General features: G+C 44.8%; 1 protein-coding gene across 1 annotated transcript in view; it reads right to left on the bottom strand.

Annotated features, from left to right (window-relative positions):
* Positions 1 to 10,241, bottom strand: part of LOC146185414 (putative ammonium transporter 2) — a 29,962-nt gene extending 19,721 nt beyond the window's left edge. The window contains exon 1 of the mRNA XM_084607814.1: positions 10,112 to 10,241. Within this exon, the coding sequence (XP_084463940.1) occupies positions 10,112 to 10,241 (130 nt within the window). The remainder of the gene's footprint in view (positions 1 to 10,111) is intronic.
* Between the last annotated feature and the right edge of the window lie 8,630 nt (positions 10,242 to 18,871).

The raw sequence follows: 18,871 nt of genomic DNA on the forward strand, positions 1-18,871 counted from the left end.
CATATTCTCCCCCGATAGAACCAAAATATAATATAAAAGAATTCGCGGATTGAAAAGCCGGTGTTAAAGCAACGCCGCCTTATTAAAGGCGCTACCATATTTTGAGCCTCCCCTGATGAGGCTGGGGCAGGTAGGTCACCGCCGCTTGCGGCGGGGTCTAGCCTGCCATCGAATTTTTATCTGTTGTAGGCCGTCATTGCACCCGCCACCGCTTCGATGGTGGACGACGGCTGTTGCGGCGCGCGTCTTTCTCTCCCTCTTCCTTTTCTTTCTGCTCTATAAACTAAACGAGTGAGACAGTTACCGCGCCTTTCCCTTCCAGTGAACTAATTAATTATTATTCTCTTCTGTACCCACGAGGCAGCGGAGGTGACTCCGCCACAGAGCCAGTAGCAGGCCCGTGCATTTTCTTTTCCTTCTTCCTACAGCCACAACAGCCTCCCCCCCCCCCTTCTTTTTCTTTTTTATTTCGCAAGCTTTACATGACTGGTTGAATGTGAATACGTTTCATGGTGTTGGATAGAATAATAATGGGTGTAGATAATGCATCAGTGCAGATGACCAATTATAACTAGTTAACTAATAGATTTAATGAGTAGAATGTTTCTTTGAAAGCGGCGTCTCGTCTTATCTTAATGAGTTGGTGAAACGTAGGGTGTGATAGTGCGTAAAAAGATTACTTGGTGCATAAAATATAGTGTGGCAAGACTGGAAACAAACTTTCTGAATTAATAATTATTTAATTAATCATCTCTCAATAGACAGATGTGCATTTGTCATGCATCTGCCAATAGGCTCATAGACAGCATACAAGAAATAGCAATATGTAATTGAACTAATTCAGTTAGTCATTTATTAATTAATTCAATTAATTCAATTCTAAGGGCAAAGCAGCCGTGTGCTAAGCGATGTCAGCGCACGTGAAAGAACACCAGATAGTTGAATCTCCGAGCCGTCAACAACGGCGTCTCATATTGGTTTGGTTTCGTAAAACTTTATTTCCCACAGTAGGGGTCCCGGAGGACACTCAGCTAGGCGCCAGGTATAGAGGGCAGCTCCCACGTCGGCACAGAGAGCCCGAAGCTCTCCGCCGCCGCGCGGGCCTCCTGGACAGCGCGAAGCTGATCATGTAAGGAAGCACTTTTTAAAACTTTGTCCCAACGTTCCTTGTTCTTGGCGTAGGTGTCGCTCGATGCACAACCACACAGCATATGGTTTAAGTCTACATGGTCACTGCACCGTTCACACACATGTCCGTCGTAGTCTGGGTCGATGTGTTTCATACGCCAGGGGTTGGGGTAAGAGTTCGTTTGGAGCAAGCGTAACGTGACTGATTGGCTGCGGGTTAATTTTTTATCCGGGAGGGGAAATGCTCGTCTGCCTAGATAAAAGTGCTTAGTGAGCTCGTTGTACGTGAATAATTGATCTCTGTACTCGATATGTGGAGTACGAGGGGAAACCGGAGGGACGCGGTCGATGAGTCCTCGCGCCGCCTCGTGTGCGATCTCATTGAGATTCCGCAGGCCGTCCCCTAAGCTGCCCATGTGTGCCGGGAACCATACGATGGAGTGATCGGTGATATTACTTCCGCCTAAGATCCGTAGCGTCGTCTTGTCTATCCCGCCCTTGGCGAATGCTCGAGTGGCTGCTTATAGCCTGAGCCGCTTTGGGACGTTAAATCCCAAATCAAACCAACCAACCAAACCAATCGGGCGACATTCACGTTACACGAATACGTCAGGTGACGGTCAAGTTGCACAAGTATGTCACGTGACTATGACACTATCCCGTGACAAAATCACTTGACAGCCAAGTTGCATGAAAATGTCATGTGGTTATGAGAACGCCATGCGACAGGAAACTTCCGGAGTCCTCCACTACAGCGTCTCTCATAGGCTTAGTCGCTTTGGGACGTTAAACCCCACAAACCAAACCAAAGCCATGCGACAGGAGCGATAGTGTACCGTAATAATAATAATATGATAATTGGTTTACAGGAAAGGGAAGGCGCAGTATCTGTCACACTTGTTCTGTGGACACCTGAACCGCAAAGGAAGGAAGGAAGGTGGGAGTGAAAGCGAAAAGAAAGAAAGGGGTGCTGTAGTAGAGGCCTAATCCGGAGTAATTTCGACCACCTGGGGATCCTTAACGTGCACTGACATCGCACAGCACGCGGAAGCTTCGCCTCCATCAAAACGCAACCGCCGGCGGTCGGGATCGAACCGTACAATCCAACATTCACAGGAGCACTGCGACGAACGCGCTCCAAGGAACGGAAATATCCCCGTGCTGCATGAATCCTGCTAGAAAAAGCTCTACAAGGGGTGCACGATTAACCGTGTGCAGCAACAACGTTCAGGCTTTCGCATTTCACCAGTGCAAGTTCTGCGGTGATCTCGGAATGGCTTGGTGAAATAAACTCTAGCAACTCTAGCCATTTTACGGCCCTTGATTTATACCGACACTGATATCGACGGTGTCCATTTCCAAATTCTCAAAGATGCCGTGCAAAGTCATGCCATGCTATACCTAATGGAAAAAAGAATATCTTTGCAAAGGGGCAACCGCTCCAGTACCTTGCGCCTGTCTTTGAGAGCTATATTAAGATGGACTGCGAAGCAGAGTGAGACTCCATCTTGGTTACATGCATGCTTACAGTGACTTATTGCCCATAAGTGATGATTTTACACCGATTGCTGAAGGGTTGTAAATAGCACGTGTTTCACTGAATTAAATGCCGTGTTCAAAACAACAAAATGCTCCCGTGGCGCAATAGATTAGCGCCCTGCTTTCGATGACGTAACAAACCACATCGAATTTGATTTTTAGCATTTGCACCACCTGAACAATTCTTAATTTTCGGCTGCGGGTCTGAAAGTTATTGCTTTTCAGGCTGTATATATATTCTGAGATGCATTGTACAGAGAATCCTCGGTAAGGCCAATACAAACGATTTGTTCTCGTCATTTGAATTACTTGAGCAAACAACACACGCAAATAATTCACTCTTTCATCCTGGGGTATGTGCCATCATTTAGGTTGTATTATGAGACATTTTGGATGCAATGAACTGTAATATTCCAGTTCACTACACTTTGCAGCAAAGATCACATCATACAATATAAAAAAATGCTTCCAATGAGCCGTGAGGCTAAGCCAGAAGCTGCTGCACTGTAGCGGTGACATGAAGATATGTGTCCTCGTATACATTCCTTCTAATCAGCTGCACTGAATTCGTTTAAAGTGCTTTAGGATGTTTTACTTCTCTTCAGCCCTACATGACAGCTAAGAAAAACAGCCGACAACAACAATAAACAGATCAGCACTTTGTGTTGGGCGGTTCTTATTTGCCTGCTTCTCGTACACAGTTGGAATGAAAAATCAACTAACAAGTAACCAATGCGCCGATGTCTACGTGATCTGCTCGAGTACTTTCTTGCTTGCGTTAACACCAACAACGAAAAACAAAAACAAAAAAAGAAACAGCCCGAGGGGCCTATTAAACAGGTTCTCAGGTCCTACAGAAGCAAATCAACAAAAAGAGGTAAGTACGAAAGTTTATAATAATAACCAGGCGCCGTTAATATCTGCCGCTGGAAACCAAGTTCTGAGGGAAGTTCTAGCACTATAGCTATTTAAATGGCGGCACAAAATTTTTCTGCACAATTTTTTTATACTATATATGCATTTATGTAAAGACGTTCCCGAGAATAGCTTGCCATTAGTGTTCTCAAATTCAACGGCAGATCATTATCCATGCAGCGAAGCACATGAAAGAACAGTTCGAAATCGATCAAGTGTCCTGTGCATGCCGGTCTCGTGCGCTGGCTAATAGCCGTTACGAGCTTGCCGAACATTGTTAGATGGTGCAGCCTTGATGCCGTGGTCTCTACTTCCCTTCAATGAGCACTCAATAAGACTACTTGCAGTACACACAAAAAAATTGTGTGTGTGTGTGTGTGTGTGTGTGTGTGTGTGTGTGTGTGTGTGTGTGTGTGTGTGTGTGTGTGTGTGTGTGTGTGTGTGTGTGTGTGTGTGTGTGTGTGTGTGTGCGTGCGTGCGTGCGTGCGTGCGTGCGTGTGCGTGTGCGTGTGCGTGCGTGTGTGTGTGTGTGTGTGTGTGTGTGTGTGTGTGTGTGTGTGTGTGTGTGTGTGTGTGTGTGTGTGTGTGTGTGTGTGTGTGTGTGTGTGTGTGTGTGTGTGTGTGTGTGTGTGTGTGTGTGTGTGTGTGTGTGTGTGTGTGTGTGTGTGTGTGTGTGTGTGTGTGTGTGCTCGCGCCCACTCCAGGCAGTGGTAAATATAATTTTTCGAATCAGTTTCGTCGCCTCTATTTATTTATGATCACTGCTTTTGATCCACCACCTGCCATGTATAGTCGTTTTTATTTAAAGAATCATAACTTGAAATTGACAAGCGCAGTAGAAATACACCTTTCTTCAGATAATCATAAATTTTATTAAAACCTTGATTTACTCTCTAGGAATTAGGCGGAAAAATCTATTATTTGATACTTCTAACTCTTTTGCACGATAATGTACTCTCCTTCTTTTACAGAGGTTCCTACGTTCAGCAGGGCCAAATCGCGTGACTGGAGCTATGACCGTAGAGTATTCAGTGGCCTCGAATTTGGCCTTTTAGTGACCGCTCTCATTACTGGCCACGATAGACCTACGTCACTTCAGTTTCGCAGGTGAGAAGAGCTACAAGTCTGCGAGGGTTTTCTCTGTTGTCCCGATGTCTTTCATTTTTTAGAAAATATAGGCGATGACTTGGTAAGCAATACTGCCAATACGTGACAACAGGCTATCGTGGTAAGTGCCGCATTATGCCATAGGCCTCGTAAACGTCTAGATTCCTTTGCAGTTCAAAATGACGTTGTGCATCCGAAGCAGTGCCTTGACTATGAGGGACTTCTTATAGTGGGCGGTTTCCAATTAATTTTGGCCTCCTGGAGTTCTCCAGCATGAACTGACACTGCACAGCACCCAGGCAGCTTACGCATTTTTCCTGCAGCGAAATGGCCGCTGCGACCAGGATTCGATCCCTTGACCTTGGACTCTATTCGAAAGCCATAGGTATGCCGTCATTGCGAGGGATCATAGTAGCTGGGAATTTGAGTTGCCGTCGTGATTATTCCTTTTTCTGTTTTCATTTCGAAATAACCTTTAACAATTGTACTCGCGTTCACAACATACCAGCGACTGAGCACATACGCACAAAACACAACATCGCGCGCACCTCAGCAACAGCGACAGGTAGTGTTCTGCATTTAGGCCGTATTGTTCCCGGTTCATTGCATCGCCTGTGCTCCAGTTTGTCTAGAAAATCGATGACAGCGGGTTCGGCCTACTCTAAACTAGCCGAGGGTCGACACAAGGGAAGAAACGAGTGGCGCCCTGCGGCTGCTGGCTGCTTCCAGGAAGTGAGAGCGGGAAATTTCCGCTTCATCGCCTCCGGTACCGATTCGCTTCCAAATTGCCCGCCCTTTCTGTTTTTCTTTCATCGAACTAACTGCCCCCCCCCCCCCCCCCCCTCCACGCTCGACCTCTTCTCTATTTTTCGTTTCCTGCCTTTGCATCTTTTTCCTGGGTTATTCTTGCTGGTTGCTCCATAACTTACGCTACCTCGGACTTTAATTATAGCAGATCTCTGTGGAGGTCTCCAGGACAGCTACTAACGCCGTTCCTTGCACGAAAGAGGCGAACATTGGCCTATAGAGCCTTGTACAGTTGAATGTATCTTCTGTGTAGCGTTATTCGTGCTGCGGTCCCATAAATCTCAATTTAGGTCGCGCTTGGGAACTACAAGCAGTGGTAAGGGCAACGACATTGGTCAGTCTCCCTTGAGGGAGATTGCATTGCAAGACGTCCTTGTGCGATGCATGTACAATTACATAATCAGTTAAAAATGGCTATAAGCACTTAAGGAATGTTTAGAAACTTAATATCCCCAGGCAACCATATATTCTCCCGAGGTTTTCAGTTTTTGTTGTTTTGAAATAGGTTACCAAATCTCTAAACGATAAGTGAAAAGTTAGAGCCTTCGCCGATCAAATATCCGTTCGTGCGGTTTACACTCATGTAAATGCTAATAACTGCTGAAAGTGTGCTTTACCGCCTGAAGAATCACGCGTGAATCCATGTGTCTTCTTTAGCTGTCCGTAAAAAAAAATCTTTCTGATTACCACACTTCTGAAGGTTCATGAGGAGAGTGGAAACTGTACACGTAAGATACATGCGCAGATTCTCAACGTATCTTAGACAGCGTTTCATTCACATAACCTCCGTAAATAGCTGCCTATCCGGCGATTGCGTTTCCCGAAATAATATAGGAGGATATCAGGCTTGAAATATGCGCGCTCGTTCGCTGTCACATCCAAGAAATGTCAATATTCTGTTTCACAGATAGTTGAGGTTAATCCGAAACAAAGGCTATTTAAGGTTTACTTTTATTGAAAGGAGGTGTTTTACGCAATGATTTTCGGATTTAGGCCAGCGGGTGTTACAGAGACTTCGTTCCAAGCTCCTCACAGAGCACGTGGCCATAGAAGCCAGAAGACTCGGACTCATTCTCGAGCGCGACTAAGCTTCAAACATGAAATATTTGGGAACAAAATTATGCGAGCTTTCTGTCTTGCTGTAGCACTGGTGACCCTTCTGACGTTTTTTAGTCAAATGTCAGTTGCGATCAGAGAAATGCTGTTATACAGCTTAACTACCTTGTATACATGGAGCCCATACCATGTAGGCCTTGCACGCTCGATTTTAAATAGTGTGCCCGCCTTTAAGCAGTTTTGCGCAGTAGTTGCTCATTACAAGAAATAAAAGTACTTAGGTATATAAAACAGCAAACATTACATTAACCCTAAACCACACAATAAGAAATATCCTTGGTGCATATACTACCTAATGGCAGAGCCAAGAGTTACGTGTATGAGTGTGCTTTCCACTGTTCTCATAGATAGTCTCCATGAACAACATTTAACTGGCATCTGTGGGTACTTTGCAAAGAAATATATGAAGAAAGTGTAGCGTTAGACGGAAACAAAAAAGTATTTTCATTCAGAACTGTTTTAACAATTATGCGCTCAAGCTATTAAGTTTGGCGCCTCGTAGCCCCAATTCTGTTGTATTGACTGAGGGGCAAAATGTTATAATGTGCATTGCGGAAAGGTGCACAAGCGGGGCGAACACTTAATTACATGCACGTATAAGCACACACACACACACACACACACACACACACACACACACACACACACACACACACACACACACACACACACACACACACACACACACACACACACACACACACACACACACACACACACACACACACACACACACACACACACACACACACACACACACACACACACACACACACACACACACACACACACACACACACACACACACACACACACACACACACACACACACACACACACACACACACACACGACACGACACGACACGACACGACACGACACGACACGACACGCGCGCAACGCCACTTACACAACGTTATGTCTGGCTGCTGCATCTTTTAAGCAGAGTTCTAAAGGCTCAGCAGTCACGCCGTCGAGTAAACGTCACTGGCCTATATATATATATATATATATATATATATATATATATATATATATATATATATATATATATATATATATATATAGGCACATAAAACTAAAAGCATAGCAGGTATCTTTTTCGTGGAAGAGTTTTGCAGCCTGCGTTGTGAGCATGTATAAGAAGGTGTGTATGTGTGCCATTTAAATTTTACTAATGTGATCTAACAAGCCTCGACCAGCCTGACCTACTTCACAGAGAGTAGCTGAGCCTCTGCACCCGCATGCGTAGAACGCACCTTTCAGGAACAATTCCTCATTTCTGCTTGAAAAAAAAAAAAAAAAATACTCTTCCTTTTTAATGGAAGCAAATAAATTGAATTAAATTGAATTGGAAATGACTCTGCGTTCCATAAGAACGCAAAAAGAACACCTTTCGATGGTCTTAACAGGCGAAAAACGCTAGTTGAGACTCCATGCCGAAGATTAAGCAACTCCGCGAAATCATATGCAAGAAACTTGTCATAGATCTAATTTTGTGATGCTGGTAAGTGGTTAAGTTCAAATATTTAGAATAAAAGCCTGGCACAGCTGTGAAATCACGCGGAAAAGATCCCGGTACCCCATGCAGGAGAAAAGCGTCCAAGGGCACATCAACCCTGGTTACACCAGCATGAATTCGTAGTTCAGCTCGCGCCGAAGTTCTCGGAGAAAGTACGCTTTGCGAAAACAATTACTATATCGATGCGCTTCGATGAACCAGATCAAGGATTTCGCCCGCCTACTCAAGGGCACACGTTCGTTGAATACGCGGAAAACAAATGTGATGTGGGACATGCCGCTCCTAGGCGAGTGCACTTTAAGTGGAAAAAAAAAAAAAAGCACTCGCAAGTAAGATTGCAATATTCAGCGTCATTCGGTATGTGACTGCTGCAATTGTTCTTATACTAACAACAGTAGCGATGGTTCTTTTAAAACAGTAGATAATACAAAGAGGAAGGAGTAGCTATTAACACAGCCATGCTCTATGGCGGAAGGTCTATGTGAGTCTTCTGTTGACCGTATATCATACCGTATCAATGAAAATTATTTACGCCCTGCCCTAAAGCTCGTGCATATGCTATCAGCGTCAAATGAAACTCGGTGGAGACAGCTGCAACACGAATAATAAAATGAGGAGACATCTGTTGATACTGGCTGTTCTGTTTAGAACAAAAATTAAGTATAGAGTACATTTACTGCGTCGCCAAAGTCACTACATAGGAGTGTTAATGGATGCATTCTTCCCGTTCCAGCAATGGTTATTTTTGTACCATTGTTTTCTTGAATTAGATATGTCGTATTTGATGCTTACAGTGCATTCCCTCGAGTGTGCTGGATGCCTAGAATTTGTCCATGACTGCCTCTTTGTATGCGTGTTAAACTTTAGCGCTTCGAAAATTACGCTTAAGAGATTCTTCCAAGAGGTATTAATAAGACGAAAGCTTTACTTGGCTCATGACTGGCGCCCGCAGAATGTGCACCCGCAGGAAATGGCAACAGATAGATACCACGTGATTTCGGACGCAATCTTTGTGCGGAATTCAGAATGGTGTCATATCATTTCGTATCCGACTTAGCCTACATCTGCAAGTCAAGCTGGAGGCTAGTTTCTAACCGGCAATCGAACCTACGTCGTATGTACCACCAACTGTATGCCGTTTTTTGTAAATGTCGTGTCCACCGAGAAGTGCGACAGACGAGCGTTATTTTTGCTTCCTTAAAAACCAACCAATTTTCATTTCAGGAAAGCCACACTTTTCTGAACTCTGTGACAGTCTCTCAACACTAAACCGCTGAGTAGAACCATGCCAATCCATGCCCCCCCCCCCCCCTCCCCCACAGGAAAAAAACTTCCCTCTCTCTTCCATGGAAAATAAACTTCATATTTTACATTTTTATTTCTCCATAAATGCGTACAGTGCGGGTTTGCAAGCTGCTAGCTAGTTCTGTCTGTTGTACACGTATGCGAATACTGGGCCAAATATCTGTAGAGCCGGCTAGCAATAGATCGCCCCAACCTTATATGGCGATAATGATTATAGACATAATCAAATGAGATGAGCCGAGTGACCTGTACTTGATGCATTAGAGAGAATGTCGTTATACATAGCACATGTTTAAAAGCCAGAGGAACGACTGTTGAAGTATACGAAATAGAAGTTGGCAGAATTTGACTTCGCGTTGCTTTCGCTGGTTGAAAAATTAATTTCGGAATAGCCCTGTTTCGGGTCAATCTTACAGACTTCTTATCTATGGCCTCGCTTCCCATTCGAAGCAATGGCAAGGTAATAAATACCGTGGTCGCTTATCGTGCAGAGCTACAGTCTGTAAAAGCTAGCAAAGCACTGTTATAATTTTTTCCCACAATCATAGTAAATATTCTGGCTGTTCTTATGAGACTCGGTCTTCTGCCTTTTCAAAACCGCTAGTTCTCATACTCATGTGTCAGATTAAATTCACCCGCAACTATATACATATATGACCACATGTCGCTCACCTGACTGCATAGTGAAGATGATGAAGGAGCTTGTCATGATCCAAGTAGCGTCGTCCCACGAAATGTCCTGGTGACTGTGGCCGACGTAGCCATCGCCGGTGGCATTGTTGGAGTCGTCCCACGAAGTCATTATGCCCGCCGAGTATTTGGAGTACGGAGTGCAGGCAGCTAATTTCTGGAGCTGGCACAAGTAACAGCCGGAAGGTCCTATGTGATGGCAAGTTTCTCTCAGAGGCTAGCGTAGCCTGAACTTTTTTCCGCTAAGTCACCATCTGAAATAAATGTGAATGTTCACATGTACGTATATACGTCCGCACTCTTGTAAGGTTCGTTTCTCGAACCATGAATTCGGAGCAATAGCAATGTGAACGGTTTTCTATGAGATAATAAAGGGGAGCAAAAAATATAGGGTGAGGCGCGGCATTTTTCCCGTTGTTTGCTGTAGCCTATGAAAATATGACGATGCCCCGCTTTACCAATCATCCGCCAACCTGCCTTAATTATCTTCCTGGAATGACAAGTGTCGAGCACGCTTGGCTTAAAAGTAGCAGGATATTAGCATAGATATGTTCTTATCTGCTCCTTCTTTTGTTAGATCGTGTAACAAATTTTATGCTAAGAAACCTTCAAGATAAAGAGACAGGGAGGGCTGCCCGTCTCTGTACGCGCTGTTTTCTTCCACGTATACTATTCACCAGCTATACAACTCAATGCTATTATCAATTAGTATTAAGCGCATTGAAGGCAAATATGTCACGGTGCAATCATGCAATATTGAACATGCTTTGGCGACACCTTGCACCACGCACGTTTACAATGGGACCATCGATCCAGATATCAATCTCGTTTTCGTAACATCCCTTCCGCCCCGCGGTTGTCATGGATGGAAATGCCCCCCCCCCCCTTTTTTTTTTTTTTTTTGACATGCGCCTAATATTCCCCTCCCCCTCCTCTCTGCACAAAAGCTTACGTTAGGCCCTCCTCGAAAAACATTTCTGGCCACGCACGTGCCTTGAGCGAAAGTTGCTTCTTGATACGAAAGCAACGTAGAGCAACTTTAGTTCTAGATACGTGCTAAGAATTGGTTGATGCCTACAAAATAATAAATTTGGAGAAACATATTGGCCCCTGGGGCTATGTTATTAGCTTACTCCGCTTATTTGACGGTAATGTAGTATATTCCCTCCTGTCTACGTTAACAATGTCACTTGCTGGCGATTGTGTAATGCCATCAAATTGCAAGTACCGCGTATTCCCTCGCAAACTAACAGAATGTCTTGGATTGAGTGGCTTCGTGGTTGTTCGCGCTGAGACATTCTACTTACTACGTAAGAATCAAAAGAATTTTCATCACCTTCACAAAGGGCCTTTCGATGATACTCTTACTTGAAGACTGAAGGCAGAATTCTTACGGGTATGAATTCAAATACCTTAAGTTGTCTTCAATAATATTTTATACAAAACACGTCGTGCAACATGAGGCTTCTTCATTTCGGCGTTTCTTCAAGTGAAGTTTGAAGATTTCGCAGTTACTGTGTAGAAAATTTATAATTTATGTATGTCCATTAACTACATTAGTGCATTTGTGTATACAGGGCATTTAGCTCAGTATCTGGTGGTGACGATAAATCCCTCAGTATATGATGAATCTTAGACGTGAACTTCAATGGTCACTTTTGGCTCCGGGAATGAATCTTGGATGAATGTTTTATTCCATATTGTTTTACTCTAAAACTTGAAAGTGTGAAAAACTGCCTTCGCAATATATCAAAACGAATGCAATACAGCTTAAAGAGCAGCGCGCTTCCAAATAAGAAAGGCACCTTATTCTGCTTTTTTTTTTTTTTTGCTTCCAAATGGAAATGCTGCATGCTAGGCGGGATATTGTGTCTATTGCCCCAAATCGACTATTTTGTTGGGTTTCGAAAGCTCTGACATTTTGTTCGGGAACGAACCTAATATTCTTCGGTGGAATGCACACATAACCACAGTCATAAGTGTTCGCAACCCTCTACCACATGATTTGGGCATGTCAAGCCAATTCACAGCTAAAATCAATTGTACAATCTACGCAAGATCAGTGAGAAGGTAAGCTAGCCAGCTTGTACCTTGACTGGCGTTAGTGGCTGGTACTACGTGTTCAGCAGTCGACGGATGTCAACATGATCCTAAAAAATGAACTCGACCCGCTTGGCTTTATTTCTTTTTTCTTTTCTTTTCTTTTTCTTTTTTTTTGCTGAAATAGCTGTTTCAACCAGAACTAGTGCACTTTTGATGAATAATCTGGGTTATACCACAGCCATACCAGCACTCGTCCTGTGTCACCGTTTCTTCTGTCCCCGTGTTTTATCGCGTTGTTCGATGCGAAGGATCGTTACCAACCCGGCCAAATTGCTCTACTCCTACAAATATATAAGCATTCTAATGCTGAACCTAGTGAATCATTGAATTTCAAGCAGTGTTCCCAAGACAAAAACAAATTTTGTCTGAGACACATTTTACAGCTCGAAAGTGGTGTAGTCGGTGCAAAACTAAATAAATGAGAGAATAAATAACAAAATGAGAAATCTAGCCCACGTTGTAAGGTGAGTTTCAAAAACTACCAATACATTCCATGCATAATCATGACGTGTCATTATTGACTGCAGGTGGTTAAATGGTTAAACAGTAAACTGCGTTTCATCATGGGGAAAACAGAGATGGAATGTGCTGGATGGTATATGATAGCGCAGGTACCTCTGCTTTCTTTTTTTTTTTTTTTTCTGTCACCGCGAAGCGGCTCTCGGACCAAACAGTGACACTACAGAACAAAGATTTTTCGGCGTACTTACTTTGCTCAAGCGCCAAGCGCTGGTGTCCTTGTTCACTTCTCCGATGCTTTTGAAGAGGTAAATCACCTGAAGCGTATCACCGGTGCGCGACTTTGTAATAAAGCATACATGCAAAACTCCGGTCAAATTCCTCTTTTCGACGGTTGCCGGCAAATGGCGGAGCGCTCAGAAGCGCACACCGACTAGCTGGACCGTCGCATGATTCGCGCGCCAACTCCGACGGCGCGCCATCGCGCGGACTTCGGCCGCGCGCGCGCTTGTTTCGTGATCATGATTGATTAGAGGACTCCCAAGACCCCGTTGTGACGTCACAGCCCCTTATTTCTCTCTCTTTCACCGATAACCCTCGCTCTCCTCCAGTCGTTGCCACGAGGAGAAGCCGCACCCAGAGGGGAGGGCTCTGGCTTCGGTTGCCCCGGCGACAACCCTGGGACGCGTCTCCACAGTCGGCCGAGCCCGTGTAGCAGCTCCGGCTGCGAGCGGCCTATTGCGCGAACCTCGATGGAGCTGAGCTGTATCTCTTCGCACGTTTACAGCGTCGAAGCCAGCGACCCATTTTCCACTTTCGCAGCATTATTGTCCACCAGCAACACTGTATGCCATCGCCAGTCTCTCGACACGTAACTACAGCACGCGCTCTGTAGTGTCACATGCGGCATCTCTTGCCGCTGTGATGACAGCATTTTTATACATAGAAAAAGAAATCAAAACGAAACGATTACTTTGAACTATAACAGCGGTGGTCACGTTAAATATTATATCAGTAAATTCAACACCAGGATATATTCTCTAACCCCATGCATAAAGATCATCTAGAGCCCCTCAGTGGTGTTTTTCTTCTTCTTCTTTTTTTTTTTTTTCAAAAGAAAAGGCAATTTCTTTGATTTTTCAGGAGCCAACTGCAAACGAGCTCAGCACTTGCAATGAACCAATGCGGCCTGCAGGATAATCATAACTTGCTGCAGGCATCAAGTATGATGTAATGGAGTGATGAGGTATGGGCGTCATGGCCATTATCCTCCTTCTAGTTAAGCCTCTTTAGTTGTTCATCATAGACTCAACGTCCACTGGACGGGAGCAGTTTTCGTATTATTTGTATGTGACCGAATGTGCACCGGCATGCTCAATCTGTCCTTACTATATACAGCGATGGTTCACATTAGTGGTCAAGAAGACACACAGGATTATCTTCCCAAACTTCTGGTGCGCGGCTCGTCCCTTCGGTGTGTCCATTTTACCTCCCCCCATCATACCGATGTGCTTCCCGATTCCTTCCTCATTTATATTGAACACGAAGTACGTCCACGTGCGATATGATCGGAGCGGTCTGGTTCCTTGTTAATGGCCGTCTCGGACACCTCGTGGCTGGCGCCTGTGTAGTACCGCTACACTGGCCGGGAGACGTGCGCAACAGGTTCATTGCACCGCGCCGGGCTGGCGTCCGAGGTCCCCCCGCGCCAAGCGGCGGAAATGATGCCCGCACTTCGTTCGCGAACCCTCACTTCGCCGGGTCACGTATAGCTGGCGGCCGCACTCGATTTAGCCACTCCGCCCAGGAAGTCACCTCGGCATGATTGTTGCTAGGAACAACATTGGCCGCCTGTGTGCTTTGAGGCCCCTTTGTGAGAGGGCTTCCCTTATAGTTGCTTTATCTTTGTTTTCTTTCTAGGCATGTAGATGAGAAGTGAAGAAAGGTTGGGGATGAAAGGTCCCGGCCTTGACTTGGAAAGCTTGAAACAGGCTCTAGAGCTAGAAGTCATTGCGCAGTCATTGCAAATTAAGCAGGGGTAGATCTTACTGAATCGATGACTAAGAGGGAGCTTTACGAGAGGCGTCTGCTATGTTCTAAGCCTAAAAATGGCACAACTGACTGATGAAGTTGCAACGTTGTCTGAGTGTTGCGTCATCATTCAAGGTTTGAAGACAGGCTACGTGTATCTTGTTGGTTATTTTATCTAGGCCAAAATGGACGCACCTCCACATATGAGTATACCGCATTGTTTTGAATGTCGCTAGGTAGAAGCACCTAAAGGAAGGGAGAGTGCCAAGCTTCATGTCGTAATATAGTGAGCAAAAGCAGAACAGCGACAAGCTTTCTTGAGCGCATGACGATTATATTTGCGAGAGCAGTTCTCCGTCATATGAGATCATCGGAAGCGTGGAAAGCAAATTTTTGCTTGCGTTTTTTCTTCTTACCGATAAACGCCAAATAATTAGTTGTTAGATTTCTTTTTGATGTTGTTTCTCTGTCGGTTTTAAAGAGCGAACGATGGCTCTGATATGTAAAATTTATTTAATAATGTGAGACATCGAAAACAAAAACTCCCATATTTGCTGATGTGTAGTTCCAATTCAGTGCAACGGTTGCCCCAGCGCACTTAAATGGCGTATCAGCGCATCAGCGACATATTAGCCGTCACACTGCAGTTACTTTCATGACTCACGTGATCTGAACACACCTTATGTGTCGCAGCCATCGTTCGGCAGTTGAAATCGAAACAATATGAGAGAAGAAATTTGATTATAAATTATTCAGTGGCCGTGGGCGAACAACACGTGTTGATCTATAGGTATTCCAATGTATTTTGTTTCCGTGCTTGCGAAATAATTTGGCCGCTTGGTTCATGTTAGATTCTCAAACTTTGGACGCCTAAAGGAAAAGAAAAACCAAGTGGAATATTGTCAACTAATTTTCAAGAGGGTCTTCGATGAGGGTGGATGGTCGGGGATTCGAGACGTTACTAGATCTGCCAGTGAAACATCTATGGATGAACAAAAATGCGTAGCCAGGTGGCATGACTATTAATCACGAACAGTAGATTGACCATAGATTCTACAGTTGAGAGTAAAGCAACATTTTTCTTTGGGTAAATGAAAAGGTGATGACGATGTATGTGCTGCGTATCGAGTCACGCAGACAAACCACGGCAGAATGAATATTTTGTACTCAGGCGCGTATTTCTGTTTTGCACCACCCCACCAAAGGCAAGGGCACAGAAGGGAAGTGAAGGGCGCATATTTTTTGCGGTTTCATTATGCAACTGTAGCCCACTAGACCATCCCGCGTTGCTCTCGACTCTGTATGCAAGTGTCGATCTTTGCCTCTTCTCTCGACATCAGTGATCCGTTTCCAGTTCCGCATTTAAACGAAAGCATTCGCAGACAAGCTAGCGATTGCTGAACGCAAATTCTAATTGTGTAATGTAGGGCTTGTGTGGCTTCTTAATGCATATCTATCTTCGTTAGAGGGGAGGCACTTTTAGACGACTCCGTACATTGGCATGGTGACGTAAAAATTTCACTGTCCCTGCATTGAGGTTTAAGACGCCCCCGCGCAACAAGCCACAGAAGGACAGGGGGCCAGAGAAAAGCGAGAGACACCCTAGAGGAGGTCGACACAGCGCGGCACCATCTTTGCCCAACGTGGTATCCCGAGGGACGACTGCCGGCACTGTTTATCCATCTTGTCCTGTAAACCGCCGTCGTCTGCGCTGCCTGCAGCTGTGGTCATCATCTCCCACCTCAAGCACACAGATCATCTATCGCAACAGCGTCCAGACTCCGCTTCAAGACCGTCAGCTGAGCGGAGGCATCCAGTTCTGAATAAATCTGTTTCTGGTCCTATTTAATGTGTGATTCCTGCTCTCCATACCGAAAACAGCCCGGGCTTCACTGCTATACAAAGGAGCGTCAGATCAACTAGACCATCAGGAGATTTTTACCATGAGCTAGCATCAAACAACAAAGGGCTTGTTTAACACGATTGCTTTAGAAGCTCAGTTCTCCAGAAAATCCAGCGTTGTGAGAAAAAAAAACGCGAGCATGATGTCAAGTCGCAGTTTGTAGTGACACGGCCGGGCACTCATTGGTCCTCGAGTTGTGTAACTTCACGAGACCACGTGAGGGGGTCGCGTTGGCAGGAACTCTTAACTATGGGTTCTCCCGATGATGGACCCCGAATCAGATATCGTTACCCTTGAGCCATGCGGCTTCGTTAAAGTGTGGTTTTATGTCTGAGTTGGGTGGTCTTCTACATAAAGTGCTGATGAGTATAAGTGAGATAACACAGGCACAGATTAAAAGATTAGTGATTTCAAGCAGGTAGAGAAAGCATGTACGCGAAAGAGGACCCGCAAGGGGAGTGGCAGGCGGGAGCCGTTAAAGCTGCCACGTCATGTCCTTAAAGGCGGGGCTTACGTGTTCCCCATTATTTTTGTATATTACCTGCACAGAAATAAAGCCACGCCGGCCGAGATCGAATCATCAGCCGGAGAACATGAACCACGGAATTATCGACCGAACACGGAATCTTCTCAGCCAACGCGGTGAGCCTGTTCAAGATAGCGACAAAGTGCTCGGAACCCTAACTAAACCTCAAAGTACAAAAAGAAAAACTATTCAGCAAGTTCAGCACCGTACTTTTATTGCGAAAGCAAAACTATGCCAGGTTCCGGCCCGTCTCGTAGTCCGTGGCCATAGTCACGAATGACCTTGAACAGCCGCGAAGAAGAAGAAGAAGAAGCTCTGTCACCCGCAGCTAATGCTTTCGCACCATATTAGATCCAGCAGCGTTGAACCCTTCTCAACTTTTTGTTGCGATGCTACGCGCTGCTCAGGAATTGTTATCAGCAAGAAAAGAAAGTAGGGCACTGTTGTTTCGGTCACTTTCTTTAATGTGATAAATACAGCCAAATCGCATATAATGATACGAGGAAATTGCAATACATTGACATCGAACACCACGTTACTAAGAACAATGCATAATGACCAGCATGGACAGCTTAAGCACGCTTCATTAAGTACGACGAATGGAGCCAGAGCACTGAATATCAATCACGTACAAAACGGCTGGCCCCATGTACACATTTACTGCCACGAGAGGGAGTGTCTGAGTTACAATGACGTGGTGTGGTTACTGGCTAAAGTTTATTTCTCCCCATAGCAATTCAATCAACGATTGTCCAACAATTCTTTAATTACCTGGGCTTAATTTTTAAATCGCGTTTAGCTTGTGCTGTCCTGACAGTAAAGGAATAATAGCAATCACCACATGAGATGCAAAAATATAACCTTTTTCAGGGTAGCCAAGAAAGGTGAGAAATTGTTGTACTGCGGGGCACTGCGTTGTTGAATAAATTCACGTCACTATCCACGAGCTGCTAAGCTGGTAGCAAAAATTGATAATGAAGTAACACCACTCGGAACGACAAATGACAAATACTCGGTCACAGATATTTACAACAAGGTATAACCGACAATACCGGCGCGAATTAGAAGCCATTTCATCAACAAGGTAAACACTGTATATACAACCTGCAAACACAGCTGAATTTGGCACAAACGTAGCACCAGTAGGACTGTGTGTTCTTTAAAAGACAGCAACGTCTGCTATGTTCGTCTGGTTTTCTTGTCTTTATGACATGGCTGCCAAAAGAAACATATGACAACAACAAAGTTCCTTCTCAGCATAAGGTGCACATAAAGGTTGAGTACAGTGTAACCGTAGAAGAAAGCACCAATATAACCTCGAACAAGAGGGTGCGTTTCAGGATATGACAGCTGTGATGTTTCTTTTTTTTTTTTTTAATACAACTACATAGTTTCACAAGGACGGAATCATGTAATGCCGTTCAATGCTGCGGCGAGTATAATACGAACGGCGAAGGAGAAAGGTTAAAAAGGCGTTTGCGAATCCTGGGGCATGTATGAACACCGAGATCAGTGCAATGCTTCTCTGCGTACGCAGTTGTCGGGGACACTTATATATGCAATGAGGGATCACTGATAGCAACTGCCTTCGCGCGTGTGTGTGTGTGTGTGTGTGTGTGTGTGTGTGTGTGTGTGTGTGTGTGTGTGTGTGTGTGCGTGTGCGTGTGCGTGTGCGTGTGCGTGTGCGTGTGTGTGTGTGTGTGTGTGTGTGTGTGTGTGT

The sequence above is a fragment of the Amblyomma maculatum genome, chromosome 6 (genome assembly GCF_055883805.1).
Source record: "Amblyomma maculatum isolate TAMU_Amacu chromosome 6, ASM5588380v1, whole genome shotgun sequence".
Taxonomy (NCBI): domain Eukaryota; kingdom Metazoa; phylum Arthropoda; class Arachnida; order Ixodida; family Ixodidae; genus Amblyomma; species Amblyomma maculatum.